At 49.9% G+C, this 14,491-nt stretch overlaps 1 protein-coding gene across 1 annotated transcript; it reads right to left on the minus strand.

Annotated features, from left to right (window-relative positions):
• Positions 1-1,153: 1,153 nt before the first annotated feature.
• LOC308647426 (BPI fold-containing family A member 1-like) lies at positions 1,154-5,399 on the minus strand (the record flags this gene model as incomplete). Its single annotated transcript, XM_081291459.1, has 7 exons — positions 1,154-1,194; positions 1,573-1,636; positions 2,227-2,350; positions 3,189-3,338; positions 3,649-3,756; positions 4,882-5,038; positions 5,216-5,399. The coding sequence occupies 7 exons, from the start codon at positions 5,397-5,399 to the stop codon at positions 1,154-1,156; spliced, it is 828 nt and encodes a 275-aa protein (XP_081147585.1).
• Positions 5,400-14,491: the final 9,092 nt, after the last annotated feature.

Consider the following 14,491-nt stretch of genomic DNA (forward strand, 5'->3'; position numbering starts at 1 on the left):
CGGCCGGCCCCACAGGCCTCCAGGGCCCAGAGCTGCCAGTGGGCTCTGCAGACTGAGTGCCGAGGTGCTGCCCTTGGCCCCTGGGGTGCCAGATGTCCTCCCTGTTCCTCAGGCAGGGACAGAGATGGGGAGGCTGTCCTTGAATTGGCTGGTACCTTTTCTCCATCTCTTCACCCAGCGGGTGACCCTGAAGCCGTTGAGGTCAAGGATGCCCCACAATCTGGAGATTCGGGCCAGTGGGTCCAGATGGCTCCAAGAAAAGAAATTGTTCCCAAAGAAAACCAGAGACATTACCAAGAACTTGACACTGCCTGGTCTGGCCTGTTGACCCCTCAGGGCCCATACCCTACTGTCCCCAGCCACCTGGGTCAGGGCCCGTCCCAGCCGGGAGCCCTCACATGATGCTGAAGCAGCACAAGACACTCTGGTGCAGAAGAGGAGCGGTTTTATTTGGTGGGGAGCAGGGGACGTTCCGCACACCTGGGGGGAGGAGGGGGCACAGGCTCCCAGGGACGAGGCACCTTGTCATTTTCTAGGACGTGGGGCCAGCCTTCCCTGTCCTGGGCAGGAGTGGGTGGACTGCAGCAAGAAGCGGGTCTGTGGGGAGAAGAGCCCAGTCAGCAGGGAGACTCAAGGTCATGGACTCTAACTGGTATTGATCCAGCATCAAACCTGCCCTCCAGGGGACAGGAGGAGGCCAAGACCCTGGGGCAAGAGGCTTGGCCTCAGTCACTAGGGTAGCCCAGGCCTGGATCATGCATTTGAGAGCGTGTGTCCGTGAGCTCAAGTGGACTTGCATGTGGTGATTCTGGATGTGTGTGCTCAGCTCTTGCTCTTTCTTTTGTGCTTTGTGCCTGATGAGGTGAGCATCTGCTCCATCACATGCTCCCCCCATGAGGCACTGCCTCACGGTGACAAGGGTCGCCAATCAATCATGGACTGGAAACAAACTGTGCCCAAACAAACCTTTTGTCTTTATAATTTATTACTTTTGGCATTTAGTTACAGGGAGGGAAAGCTGACTTATATAAGTGTCATTAGTCTCAAGACCCCTGCTGCCTTCTATCAGCAGAGTAACAGACTGTCCCAGATCCTGTGGAGCAGGGAGCCAAACTAACCAGCAGAGCAGAGACCAGGGTCCTTTCAGCAAGGCCTAGACCCTGATGACAAGATTCACTTCAGGGATCAGCTTGTCTAGAAAATGAAAAACAAGACAAGACAAAACAGAAAACCAGTCTAGAGTCATGGTCGTGAGGAGAAGGAGTCAGGGAGAGCCACATTCCTCCTGAGGTGGAGGGCCAGCAAGTGGGAGTGCTGGAGACCCGTCATGCTCAGGCTGGTCAGATGAGGACGGGCCCTTCCACCCATGGGCCCAGCTACACTCAGTGTCAGGGCCAAGGAGGGCAGGCTTTGACCTCAGAACTTTCTGGATACTTCAGGGGAACAAAGAAACCAAAACCAAGGTAAGGTGAAGGCAGAGGCCCGAGCTGCCCTGTGGTGTGCAGGGACAAAACCCCTGGGGACATGGCTGCTCTTGCAGAGGGGGAGAGAGAGCTTGGAAGCACCACTTACGAATGATCTCATGCACCAGGGGGATGTCCAGTTTTTCGAGAACGCCGTTGACCAGACGGCACACCTGAGCCAGGCAGAGAGGGGAGTTAGCAAAGGGGCACCCGTGGGACACCCGGGAGCAGCATCGTCTCTATTGGGGGTTCTCTGGGGAAGGTTTCCGTCACTTCTCTGTGTCTAAGCGTTTGATTCTGAGCAGGTGTGGGGACGGATGTCACAGGCACATTAGACAGAAGGAGAAACTAAAGGCATGAGGGACGTTGGGAAGGGGCCTAAATGTCACGCTGAGGCGCGTTCACTCTGTGACTTTGCCTCTGTGGAAGGTTCTGGAAGGCGGTTTCTGGCCCTAGGAGACACCCGAGCCTAGCCTGGATGACCTCTGGTCTGCAGCCATGGAGGGCTGGTGGGGCTTCTCAGGCAGGGCCGACCCAGTTCAGCTGCGGTGTGGACAGGCACGGGGCCTGGACCAGGCTGCAGCCCACCGAGGCATTTGGAGGGACGGAAAGAACCATGGACAGATGTAGCAACCGACAGACTGACGGACGGGTGGAATTACTTCTCAAACCGTGGGACTCAGGTAGCTCACCCCAGGACTCTCTCAGCCTGAGAATCTCTGAGGGGCACGGATCAGGGGAGCCCCCGCCCCAGCCCACCTACCTTGCCCTGCACCAGCTCAGGAAGGACTTTATTCAAGATGCCCGTGAGGTTGTCCACGAGGTCTTGAATGGGGAAGGGAGCAAAAAAGGTGCGACTCAGGAGCCGAGGGTGGACCTGGAAAACTCTTGAGAGGGACACAGTGTCAGCATCAGACCAGGCCTGTCCCCTCACCCCATGTGCAGCCAGGGTCCTACCCAGAGGGAGCCACGCCCTGCGCACACAGGCTCCAGGGGGAGGAGCCCACAGCCCCAGGACAGGGCAGGTGTTCCACAGGACATCACAATATGACCCGTGCTCTGTGTGCAGCTAGGAGGACTCCTGAGATGGCACGTGAAGACCTCGGCCATGGGGCCATGACTCCTGCCTGTTGGGTATGATCTCAGCCTTCCCAGGTGACAGGGGACTGAAACCAGTACCCTAGTGAGGCTTCATGTCTGTTTCCCCCTTAAGGGACCCAGCACTTTGACCCATGCTGTCTTGGGGGCTTTATCAGTGACTCCTGTATTTCCACGTTACAGATAAGCAAGCCACAGCCACGCAGGAGAAGACCATTCAAGCTCAGAGGCCCTTCACCTCCCCTCAGCCCTGACATAGCTGGGGCTTAAACTCAGACATCTTGTTGCCAAATCCAATGTCAAATTAGTCATGTGGCCTAACAAGGATAAGTGAAAACTTTACCCTTCTATTTACTTATTAATCTGTCCATACATCTGTCCACCCACCCATCCATCCATCCATCCATCCATCCACAGTTCCCTCCACACGTTTAGCCATCTAACCATCCATCCCTCTGTTAGTCATCCATTCATCACCTACCCACCCACCCATTTCCCCACCATCTGCTTATCCATCCTCCCTTCCATCCTCTTCCTCTTCCATTTTCCCAACATTCCATCTTTCCATCCATCCACCCACCATTCCGCTCTGTTCCTCAGGAGAAGAGCATCAGCCCTTGGCCTTACCCATTAAGCAGGGAGATCCGCAGGCTTCCAGGGGAATGGGTGCAGTCACCAAGCACCAGGTGGCTCTTCCCCTCACTGTCTTTAACAACCAAGAGTTCCGCAGTGATGTTGAGCTTCACGTCCAGCTCCAGCAGACTTCTGAACGGGGGCCTGTAGAGGAGACGATTCTATTGGCATCTGATGTAGCACATTCCAAGGTTTTTTTTTCCCCTTTTCAGGCACGTGAGCCTCACCTGACCCCACCTTGCCCACAGGTGCACGCAGCTCACTGCCCCCAGGAGACCCAAGGCTCACAGAGGTCAAGTGAGTTCCCATGGCCCCCAAGGTTGCTCGGCAGAGTGGCAAATGAGCTGCAGACGGAGGCTCAGGTCGGTGCACTCCCACCCCCTGGTGCCTCCCCAGAAACCTCTGGGTCTCCCTTGCTGAGCCACCATTCCTTCCACCCTGGGGACCTACTCACGTATTCACTTTAAGTATCATGCCCAGCGGGATGGTGACGTAGAGGCCATGGGCGCTGTGGCTCTGCACATAACCGAGTTCCAACAGCTGAGGATTGGTGACCTTGATGCTGTCCAGGGTGCGACATCGGAGGGAGAAACATCAGCTCCTCGAGCCTCCAACCTGGACACCACCTTCAACCCCAGAGACCATCCAAGGGGAGGAGGAGCTGCCCACGGGGACCACGGAAGACAATGTGGGTGTCTTGCAGCCAGAGCCACACGGGTGCTGAGCCTCACAGCACTTCTCCCAGCCTCTGCCAAGATTGGATCCTGACATGTATGACGCGCTCTTCATCTCAGGTCTATGAGGTTGTCCAGGAGGGGACTGTGTCTGGGTTGGTGGCCTGCTCTGTGCCAGCACAGGGATTTACCAAGGAAGGGGCTGCCCTTGTGGGTGGATGGGAAGGTGGGTGGATGGATATGCGGGTGGGTGGATGGCAGAGGAAGGGGTCAAATGAAGGAAAGCTTGGCTGGACAGATGGATGGATGGACGGACAGATGGACGGTTTGTTCAGTGCATGAATGGGCGATGGTGGGAATAGTGGTAAGTCTGCACCCACCTCTGTGGGCCTGAATCACTCAAACTTAAGTCTGTCTCTCTGCCAGTCAGGGAGCCAGAGCCAGATCCTTGGCAATGGCTTTACCCAGTCCCATCCAGGCCCAGGCTGTGGCCACTCACAGACACCCTAGTGCTTCTGGCTCAGTGAGCTCTGGGGCGTCCCATGGGAAGCACCACTTCAGAACTTCCCACAGACACCGCCTGGCTCTGTTAGTGTCACTGATGACACCTTGGAGGCGGGAGCTGATGTTCTCCTGCCTCCATCAAAGGCCACTGTGTTCTCAGGGAGAGGGAGGAGATGGCAGTGGTGCAGAGGAGAAGGGCTGGGCCCTGGACTCAGGAGGCGAGAGTGACATTCCTTGCTCTGCGTCTCGTTGAGTGGGCTCAGGCCTGACCCTGTGCTCAGTCCCCATCTGAGAACTGGGCATCATTAAGCTGACCTTGAAGGGTTGTCCTGGGGACCCTCGGATGGTGCCGGGACGTGCTTCAGGGACTGGAGAAGAGGGCCAGTGTCCCTGCCAGACTGAGTCCCGGCTCCAGGCTCAGGCCACCGCCCCCTCCCTCAGGGCTGCCACCTGGGGCTGGCAGATCTCAGGTGCTTCTGGGGACCAGGGCAGTAGTTAAGTCAACTCACGAGAGGATGTTGTTCAGGATGGGGAGAGAGGAAGTCAGTTTTCCAAATAGGCCAACCAGGCCACCAGAAGTGCCCCCTCCAGGCTTCAGGATGTTTAAAAGCGGGAGGCTTTCAAGAATGTCCAGCAGACCCCCAAAGAGCAGGCCATTGCTGAGAGCTGGAAATGAGTAGAAGGGCCTCTGAGGGTCACCTCTGTCATCTCCAGGCCCTCAGGCCCTCTCCCCTACTTACCGTGCCCCTTCTCCTAACAGATGGGGTGTTCTTTATGCACACCTGTGCACATGCGCACACACATGTACGTACACACCTCTGACAGAGGCCATCACAGACTTACCATCCCTCAAGCTTCCATCAAGATCTATGGGATTTGCATCCAGGGCTGGAGTTAGATCCAAGGATAGAGTCGGGTCCAGGGGCTCAGGCAGGCCTGGGTCCACCGGAATGGGCAGGCCTGCGAGCTGGGCTGTGACCTGGGCCAGCAGCCCACAGAAGACAACGAGGCCCCCAGTGTGAAACATCTCTTGGTGTCTGTGGACAGAATGAGTCCAATGTGGCACAAATTGGTCTCCTCCTCAGAGCACCTGGAGGTGACCCGCAGTAATGGCTAGACTGCTGGGTGTTTTCTCTGGGCTAGGCGACAGGTTGATGGTTGTACCCTGGGTGAATGATTCCATCTTCAGTATCTCCTGAGACACGAGCCCCTATCACTTGCACAGGTGAGGATACACAAACCTAGTGACCACAGGTAACTTCCCCCAATGTCCCCAAGGTTACAGATACAGTGAGCTCTCGGGCTTGAAGTAGAGACAGTGTTTGAAGCAGCTCTGCCTGACCTCCAGGCCTCTATTTAAGTGACCATCAGATTTACTCAGGCACACTCACACACTGCTGGGGGGACTGCAAATTGGTGCAGCCAATCTGGAAAACATTATGGAGATTTCTTGGAAAACTGGGAATGGAACCACCATTTGACCCAGCTATCCCTCTCCTTGGTCTATACCCAAAGGACTTAAAAACAGCATACTACAGGGACACAGCCACAGCATTGTTTATAGCAGCACAATTCACAATAGCTAAACTGTGGAACCAACCTAGATGCCCCTCAGTAGATGAATGGTTAAAAAAATGTGGCATATTTACAAAATGGAATATTACTCATCAATAAAAGAGAATAAAATCATGGCATTTGCAGGCAAATGGATAGAGTTAGAGAAGATAATACTAAGTGAAGTTAGCAAATTCCAAAAAACCAAATGCCGAATGTTTGATATAAGGAGGCTGATTGATAGTGGGGTAGGGAGAGGGATCATGGGAGGAATAGAGGAACTCTAGATAGGGCAGAAGGGTGGGAGGGGAAGGGAGGGGCATGGGGTTAGAAATGATGGTGGAATGTGATGGTCATTATTATCCAAAGTACATGTATGAAGACACGAACTGGTGTGAATATATTTGTATACAACCAGAGATATGAAAAATTGTGCTTTATATATATAATAAGAATTGTAATGCATTCTGCTGTCATATATAAATTGAAAAAAAAAGATTTACTCAGCAGCCTTGCTCACTTAAGGAGTTCCTAGTTCCACCTCCTCTGAGGAATTCCACCATCCCTTTCTGCAGGGCTGGGATGGAACCCAGGGCCTCGTCCACTCTAGGAGAGCACTCTGCCTCGGAGCCTCCCCAGGCCAGTTCCTGCTCTTCAGACCAAGCCAATGAGACTTCAATTTGCCAGTGACTGGAGCACCGAACTACTTTGTCACCTCCCTGCTAAGTGGATGGCTCTTTGGTCTGGTTTGTGGATACCTTTGCAAGTCACCTAATATCAGAAGTCACCCGGCCACAGTGAGCATCTCAGACCACACTGACAACCCCAAGTCAAATTCCTGCCCTGGAGCTCCCGACTGAGGGTGTTAGAGCCTGATTTCCACATCAGCATCGCTGGTCTCTTAGGGAAGTGGCCATTCCCAGCCCATGAACTTGGCCAGTTCTGTTTCCAAGTCCCCCCCTAATGACCCTAAGTGCAGTCTGCCAGTTTCTGTCCCATAGTGAGGAAGCTGGCATCCTTGTCACCCAGAGCAGTGGCGGGGGGGGGGGCAGTGGAAGGGACACGTCTCACCTGGGCTTCTTGAGGTCTCAGCAGTGTCTTGGTCTCCTCTTCCCTCTCCTGAGTGCTTCTGCCTGGGAGGCAGCCTCTTTTATAGCTTGGGGATCAGCAAATGGGAGATTTCTTCAGAACTTAATTGAGAATTCTTCAATCAGGTGGTATCTTTCAGGGCTCTCCAAAACAAATAATTGCCAATCACATTAGCAGGTGGGTCCGTTCAGCAATTTGGTTCACAAGTTAAACAGAAAAACTTGAGATGGGCTGTTACTCAAGACTTCGTGGTTTCATGCACAGAGCTGAGGTTGGGGACCCACGCTCCCAGGTGAGCTGGAAGATCATGTTAGGAGCTCCAGACAGGGCAGCCAGTTAGAGCCCAGGAAGGGACGGACGTCTGTGTCATCTCTTGTCCCCTCTCCTTCACTGGTCTGACTCTTTTTCTCTAATTGGAGAGCTCCTTGTACTCCTGCAATGTCAAGTGTCAAACTGCATCAGACTTCTCCACCTCTGGGGGGCTCTCCGTTCCTGCCTGGGGTTCTTCCATTTTCTGAGCCCCTGGTGCCTGATAGTCATGTGACTGCACATCCTCATCAGAATCTGGGAGGGGGAGGTGACTGTTTCTCCTTTTGGGAGGGAGAAACTGAGACCCAGTGGGGACACGTGACCCAGACAGCACATGGCACAGTAAGACCTCAACTCACCAGAAAATAACTGCAATTAAAAATGCCAACAGCTAACACCTGCTGAGTTTTTGCCATGTGCCAGGGACTCACAATCCCGGTTGAAAAGGGAAGTGAGTTTTTCTTTTAATATATATTTTTAGATGTTGATGGGGTTTATTTCATTCATTTATTTATATGTGGTGCTGAGAATCCAACCCAGTGCCTCACAAATCCTGGGCAAGTGCCTTAACACTGAGACACAAACCCAGCCCTGGAAATCTGCTCTTCCTCAAAAGAAGCCTCAGGCACTTGTCTCCTCCACCTGGGCCTTTGGAGACTTTGCAGATGGAGAAAGAGAGGGGAGGAGAGGCTCAAGTCTTGAACTAGGAAAGCAGCTCTTGACCTGCAAAACCTGCCACCATAGGAGCAGACCTGGAAAGAGGTGCTGAAGCTTCAGAGCATCTGTGAGGGTGGGAATTTTTTTGTTTTGTTTTGGTACCAGGCATTGAACCCAGGCACTTAACCACTGAGACACATCCCCAGCCCTTTTTTTAATTAAATAGACGGTAGCCAAGTAATGAGCAACGAATAAGTGACATTGGATAAAAACTTCCCATCCCCCTACCCCACGCTGGCCTATTATGAGTTTCCATGTACTCTTCCCGGGGGGAACTGATGCTAAATGTTTATCCTAAAAATCATTAATCTCCATTATACCCAAGAAAAACTCGCCGCACACAGGAGGAGTTCAAAGAGTTTTCAGGCACTGAAGGCCCCTCCCGTACCCAGGACCCAGGTCTAGAGTCAGACTGTGACAGCGCTCCGAAGCAATCCTGGTGGCTGACCCTCACCCTCAGGTGACCACTGTCTTGGCCGTGGGTGTCATGGGTCAGTTTCGCAGTTTTGCAGCTTCGTGTCCCTGGGAGGTGTCCCCCTCTCATCTCCGTGTCTGGCGACGTTCACGTGATTTTACGTTTATGAGGCTCATCCGTGTGGCTGTGGGAAGCTGGAGGTGGCTTCGTTGCTACTGAGGGTATCAGTGAGTGGCTGTCCCACCGGGTCATTACGCGTTTTGTTGGTTCTTTTGTGGGCTTTTGGGGACTGGTTAATTGGGGGCTGCTGGGAGCTCGGGGCCAGGAGCCTCCTTTCCTTCAGTGCGCATGCGCATTTGCTCCCAGAGGAACTGCAAGTCTCAGGGCGGGTGTGTGGGGGGTGTGTCTGGCTGTAGCTGATCTCAGTGTCCTGGGGGGGGGGGGGCGGTCTGCTTTCCCTCCCACCAGCAGTGCCAGGGCTCCCTGGCTCCTCCTCCTGCAAGATTTTAATTACCATTTTGCAGATGATGAGGACCAAGAGGCAGAATGCGGTTTCCCAAACAGAGTTGGTGAGTCCTGAGACCAGGATCTTCCACTCATTTAACCCTGAATCTGTACTGAGCTCACGACGTGGGGTGCTGGGGACTCACTGGTCACCGTGTCCTGAGGGGTCTCTACCTCAAGGAACTCCTCGGGAGCTGAATCAAATCTGAAGTCAGGTGTCTTTGGCACCAGTGTGTCTACATTTCCACTCTGTCACCCTTTCTCCATAATCGACTCTTTGGATCCCAGTGACCACCACATAGTAGGTGCTCAATAAATATGGAGTGAGAGAATGAGGTGGGAGATCTCAGACCCTCCTGGCATTGAGGAGCAAAGTCACAGATGACCACAAAAGACAGGGCCAGAGTGTTTTCTCTGGTGTTTCTGTGCCTGTGATCAAGTCTGTCTGTTTCCCAGGGCCACACAGAGGGGACCCGTGCACCCTTCAGAGCTAGTTTATTGTGGAAGAGGACAGGAGGTGCATAAGGCCTGGGGTCAAGTTTCTAGGGGCAGCAGAAGCCCCATGCTGAGGGAGACTTGAGTCCCACAAGGTGGAATCTCTTTGCAGTCAATGGCAGGCAGCTGGAGGACCCTGGAGACGGGTGACTGGAGCTTGCCTGGACTCAGGTTGGACAAGTTGGTGAGCAGTCGCTTATTCTGTAAGGAAAGGGGACAGGGATAGACTCAGTCGCTAGGTGACCCTCTCGACCCCCAGGCTCACATTGCAGGGAACTTCCCTCCCCCAAGGCTGACCAAAGGCTGGGGCCAGGAAAGTTTGTGTCACTCTTTCCAAATGACACCTGATCGTTCACTTCTCGTCCTCTATTTAGGAACCTTGGCCTCCAGGAGACAAGGGCTGAAACTGGCCACCTTCCACAGGAGCAGGGGTGGTCTCAGGCCTGGGGTGGAGCCTGTGTTCCCTCCTGGATTGGGGGAGCTCTTGGGAGCAGGTAGAATCTGTGGTGTCCTGGGTTTGGGTGACTGGGTGGGGTTTCTTGGTAGGGGATCCCCTCTACAGTCCCAGTTCCCTTGGGGACCATAATGGCCATCATATTAGGTTTTCCTCAGCAGATGCAGACACCCTTAGCAGACCTCTCGGGGGTCCCGGGGCCGGGGTCCTTCTTTCAATACTTGCCAATTCTGAGAGATCCTCCCAAGATGAACCAAATGGTCAACCACGAGGCCTTTGAGCAGTTCACATCCAGCTGCCTGAGGATCTCACCAGTCAGAGGACACACCTGGGCCACCAGCAGAGAGAAGGGTCAGGCCGGGGGCTGGGCAAGGAATGCTGGGGGTCCTGTGGAATGTCACCTCCACTGGGTTTCAGCAGGAACTGTGGCAAGCATTGCCCAGGTGTAGTGGCACCCCCTCTTCCACAGAAAATCTTAATTAAGCTTCTCCAGAGACCCTCGCCATAATTGTTCTTAGACAATCAGCAGGAATTTCTGCAAGAGTTTTCAGGCAGGAAGTGTGTTCACAGAAGCAGGTAAGGGAGACTCAGTCAGGGCTCTAACTGGGCCTGCAGCCTTCACAGGGGTTTACATTTCAAAGAACAGCAATTAGATCCCGGGGAAAGTCCTTTATGATCCAAAAGATAAGAGTGAATGATAGAAATTAGGTTCCTTGGAAACCAGCTAGGGGAGTCGGGAGGGGGGCGGTATATCATATTTCTCATAATGTACAACTTGAAATTCAAAAACACTTGGACAGATTTCTACAACATGGCAGTCTTGGGCCTCACCAGTCACCGTGGAATACACCCCTTTGGAACTGATGATTACTGGCCAGTCCAAGATTTGCATGCGGTAAATCAAGCCAGGGTCGCCTTACATCCTGTGGTCCCCATCCATATACTCTGCCAAGTCTGCTCCCAGCTGAAGCAGCCTAGTTCACATGCTTGGACTAAAGATGCCTTCGTTTGCCACTCTGCCTTCCGAAGGGAAGATTCTAAGGGGAACAAAGGCCAGTTGACCTGGACTAGGCTACCACAGGGTTTCGGAAATCACCAACTGTCTTTGGGACAGCGCTGGCCTCTGACTAAAGGCCTTTCCTACAAAACAATGTGGGTGCACACTGCTCCAATATACAGATGGACTGTTGTCGGCCAGACAACCAGAGAGGACAGCAGGGAAGGGGCACAGCTGCTTCTCACTCTCTGGTGTCAGGCTGGTTACAAAGTTTCAAAATAAAATAAAATAAAGTCAAGTACCTGTGTTTCTATCTGACTCAGGGACAATGGCAGTTGGGCCCTGCGGGGAAACAGGTGATCTGCTCAATCCCAGTCCCTTCAACCCGCCATCAGATTACAGAGTTTTAGAGGGCTGCTGGATACTTCCGTATATTGATCCCCAACTTTTCAGTTATGGCAAAACCCCTCTATGAAACCACAAAGGGGGGAAGAGGGATCCTCTAACATGGGGTCAACACAACAAAAGGCCTTTGAGGACATTAAACAAGCACTCACCAGGGCACCTGGACAGGGCTCCCTGACCTCACCCAGCCTTTCTTTCTGTATGTCCATGAGCGGTCTGGAATAGCCGTAGGAGTCTTAACTCAAATGCTAGGGACAGGTACTGTCCAGTGGCCTACATGTCTAAACAGAATACATGTCTAAACCCACCTTGTTTGTGGGTCCTTGCAGCCATGGCCCTTCTGGTGCTGGAAGCTGATAAACTCTCTATGGGATAAGAACTGGTTATCAGAGTTCCTCATTCAATTTTTTTTTTTTTTGTACCAGGGGTAGAACCCAGGAGCACTTGACCACTGAGGCACATCCCCAGCCTTGTTTTGTATTTTATTTAGAGACAGGGTCTCACTGAGTTGCTTAGTGCCTCACTTTTTATTTAATTAATTAATTATAATTTGTTATACATGACAGCAGAATGAATTTCAACTCATAGTACACATACACAGCACAGTTTTTCATGTCTCTGGTTGTACACAAAGTAGAGTCACACCATTCGTGTCTTCATACATGTACCTGGGGTGATGATGTCCATCTCATTCCATCATCTTTCCTACCCCCATGCCCCCTCCCCTTTGCCCTATCTAAGGTTCCTCCATCCCTCCCATGCTCCCCCCACCGCATTCCCATTATGGATCAGCGTCCTCATATCAGAGAAAACATTCAGCATTTGGTTTATTGGAACTGGCTTACATCACTTACCATAATATTCTCCAACTCCATCCTTTACCTGCAAATGCCATGACTTTATTCTCTTTTAATCCTGAATAATATTCAATTGTATATGTATGCCACGGTTTCTTTATCCATTCATCTACTGAAGGGCATATAAGTTGGTTCTACAATTTTGCTATTGGAATTATGCTGCTATAAACATTGATGTGGCTGCGTCACTGTAGTATGCTGTTTTTTTAAGTCCTTTGAGTATAAACTGAGGAGAGGGATAGCTGGGTCAAATGGTGGTTCCATTCCAAGTCTTCCAAGGACTCTCCATACTGCTTTCCATATTGGCTGCCCCAATATGCAGTCCCCCCAGCAATGTATGAGTGTGCCTTTCTCCCCACATCCTCACCAACACTTATTGTTGTTTGTATTCTTCATAATAGCCACCATTCTGACTGGAGTGAGATGAAATCTTAGAGTAGTTTTGATTTGCATTCCTCTAATTGCTAGAGATATTGAACATTTTTTCATATATTTGTTGATTTTTATATCTTCTGAGAGGTGTCTGTTCAGTTCTTGGTCCATTTATTGATTGTGTTATTTATATTTTTGGTGTTAAGATTTTTGAGTTCTTTATATATTCTAGAGATTAATGCTCTGATGGTTGTGTGGTAAAAATTTGCTCCCAAGCTATAGGCTCTCTATTCAACTCATGATTGTTTCTTTTATTGAGAAGAAGATTTTAGTTTAAATCCATCCCATTTATTGATTCTTGATTTTATTTCTTGCGCTATAGGAGTCTTATTAAGGAAGTCGGGGCCTAATCCGACATGATGAAGATTAGGGCCTACTTTTTCTTCTGTTAAGTGCAGGGTCTCTGGTTTAATTCCTAGGTCCTTAATCCACTTTGAGTTGAGTTTGTGCATGGTGAGAGATAGGAGTTTAATTTCATTTTGTTGCAAATGGATTTCCAGTTTTCCCATTTGTTGAAGAGGCTATCTTTTCTCTAACATATGTTTTTGGCACCTTTGTCTAATATGAAATAACTCTATTTATGTGGGTTTGTCTCTGTGTCCTCTATTCTGTATTATTGGTCTTACAAGTCTATTTTGGTGCCAATATACCATGCTGTTTTTGTTACTATTGCTCTGTAGTACAGTTTAAGGTTTCATATAGCAGTGCCACCTGCTTTACTCTTCTTGCTAATGATTGCTTTGGCTATTCTGGGTCTCTTATATTTCCAGATGTATTCATGCCTGCTTTTTCTATTTCTGTGAAGAATGTCATTGGGATTTTGGTTGGAATTGCATTAACTCTGTATAGTTAATTAAATTGGTAGTTTGGTCATTTTGACAATATTGATTCTGCCTATCCAAGAACAAGGTAGATCTTTCCATCTTCTTAGGTCTTCTTTGATTTCTTTCTTTAGCATTCTGTAATTTTCATTGTAGAGGTCTTTCACCTCTTTCATTAAGTTGATTCCCAAGTATTTTATTTTATTTTTTTTGTGGCTATTGTAAATTGGGTATTTTTCCTAGTTTCTCTTTTAGAAGATTTGTCACTGATGTACAGAAATGCCTTTGATTTATGGCTGTTGATTTTGTATCCTGCTACGTGGCTGAATTATTTATTAGTTCTAGAAGTTTTCTGGTGGAATGTTTTGGGTCTTCTAGGTATAGAATCATATCACTTCAAATAGTGATAATCTGAGTTCTCATTTTCCTATCTGTATCCCTTTAATTTCTTTCACCTGTCTAATTGCTCTGGCTAGAGTTTCAATGACTGTTAAATAGGAATGGTGAAAGGGGGCATCCCTGTCTTGTTCCAGTTTTTAGAGGGAATACTTTCAATTTTTCTCCATTTAGAATGATGTTGACCTGGGGCTTAGCATAGGTAGCTTTTACAATGTTGAAATATGTTCTTATTATCCATAGTTTTTTGAACATGAAGGGATGCTGTATTTTGTTGAATACTTTTTCTGCATCTTTTTGAGATGATCATATCATTCTCATCTTTAAGTCTATTGATGAGATGAATTCATTTATTGATTTCTGTATGTTGAATGAACCTTGCATCCCTGGGATGTACCCACATGATCATGGTGCTTTATCTTTTTGATATGTTTTGTATTTGATTTTCCAGAATTTTATTGAGAATTTTTGCATCTATGTTCACTAGAGATATTGGTCTGAAGTTTTCATTCTTTGATGTGTCTTTGTCTGGTTTTGGAATCAGGGTGATATTGGCCTCATAGAATGAGTTTGGAAGTGTTTCTTCTTTTTGTATTTCATGAGATAATTTGAGGAGTATTGGTATTAGTTCTTCTTTGAAGGTCTTATAGAACTCAGCTGTGTATTAATCCGGT

Source organism: Spermophilus citellus (genome assembly GCF_964194105.1).
Source record: "Spermophilus citellus genome assembly, chromosome: 4".
Classification (NCBI taxonomy): Eukaryota; Metazoa; Chordata; class Mammalia; order Rodentia; family Sciuridae; genus Spermophilus; species Spermophilus citellus.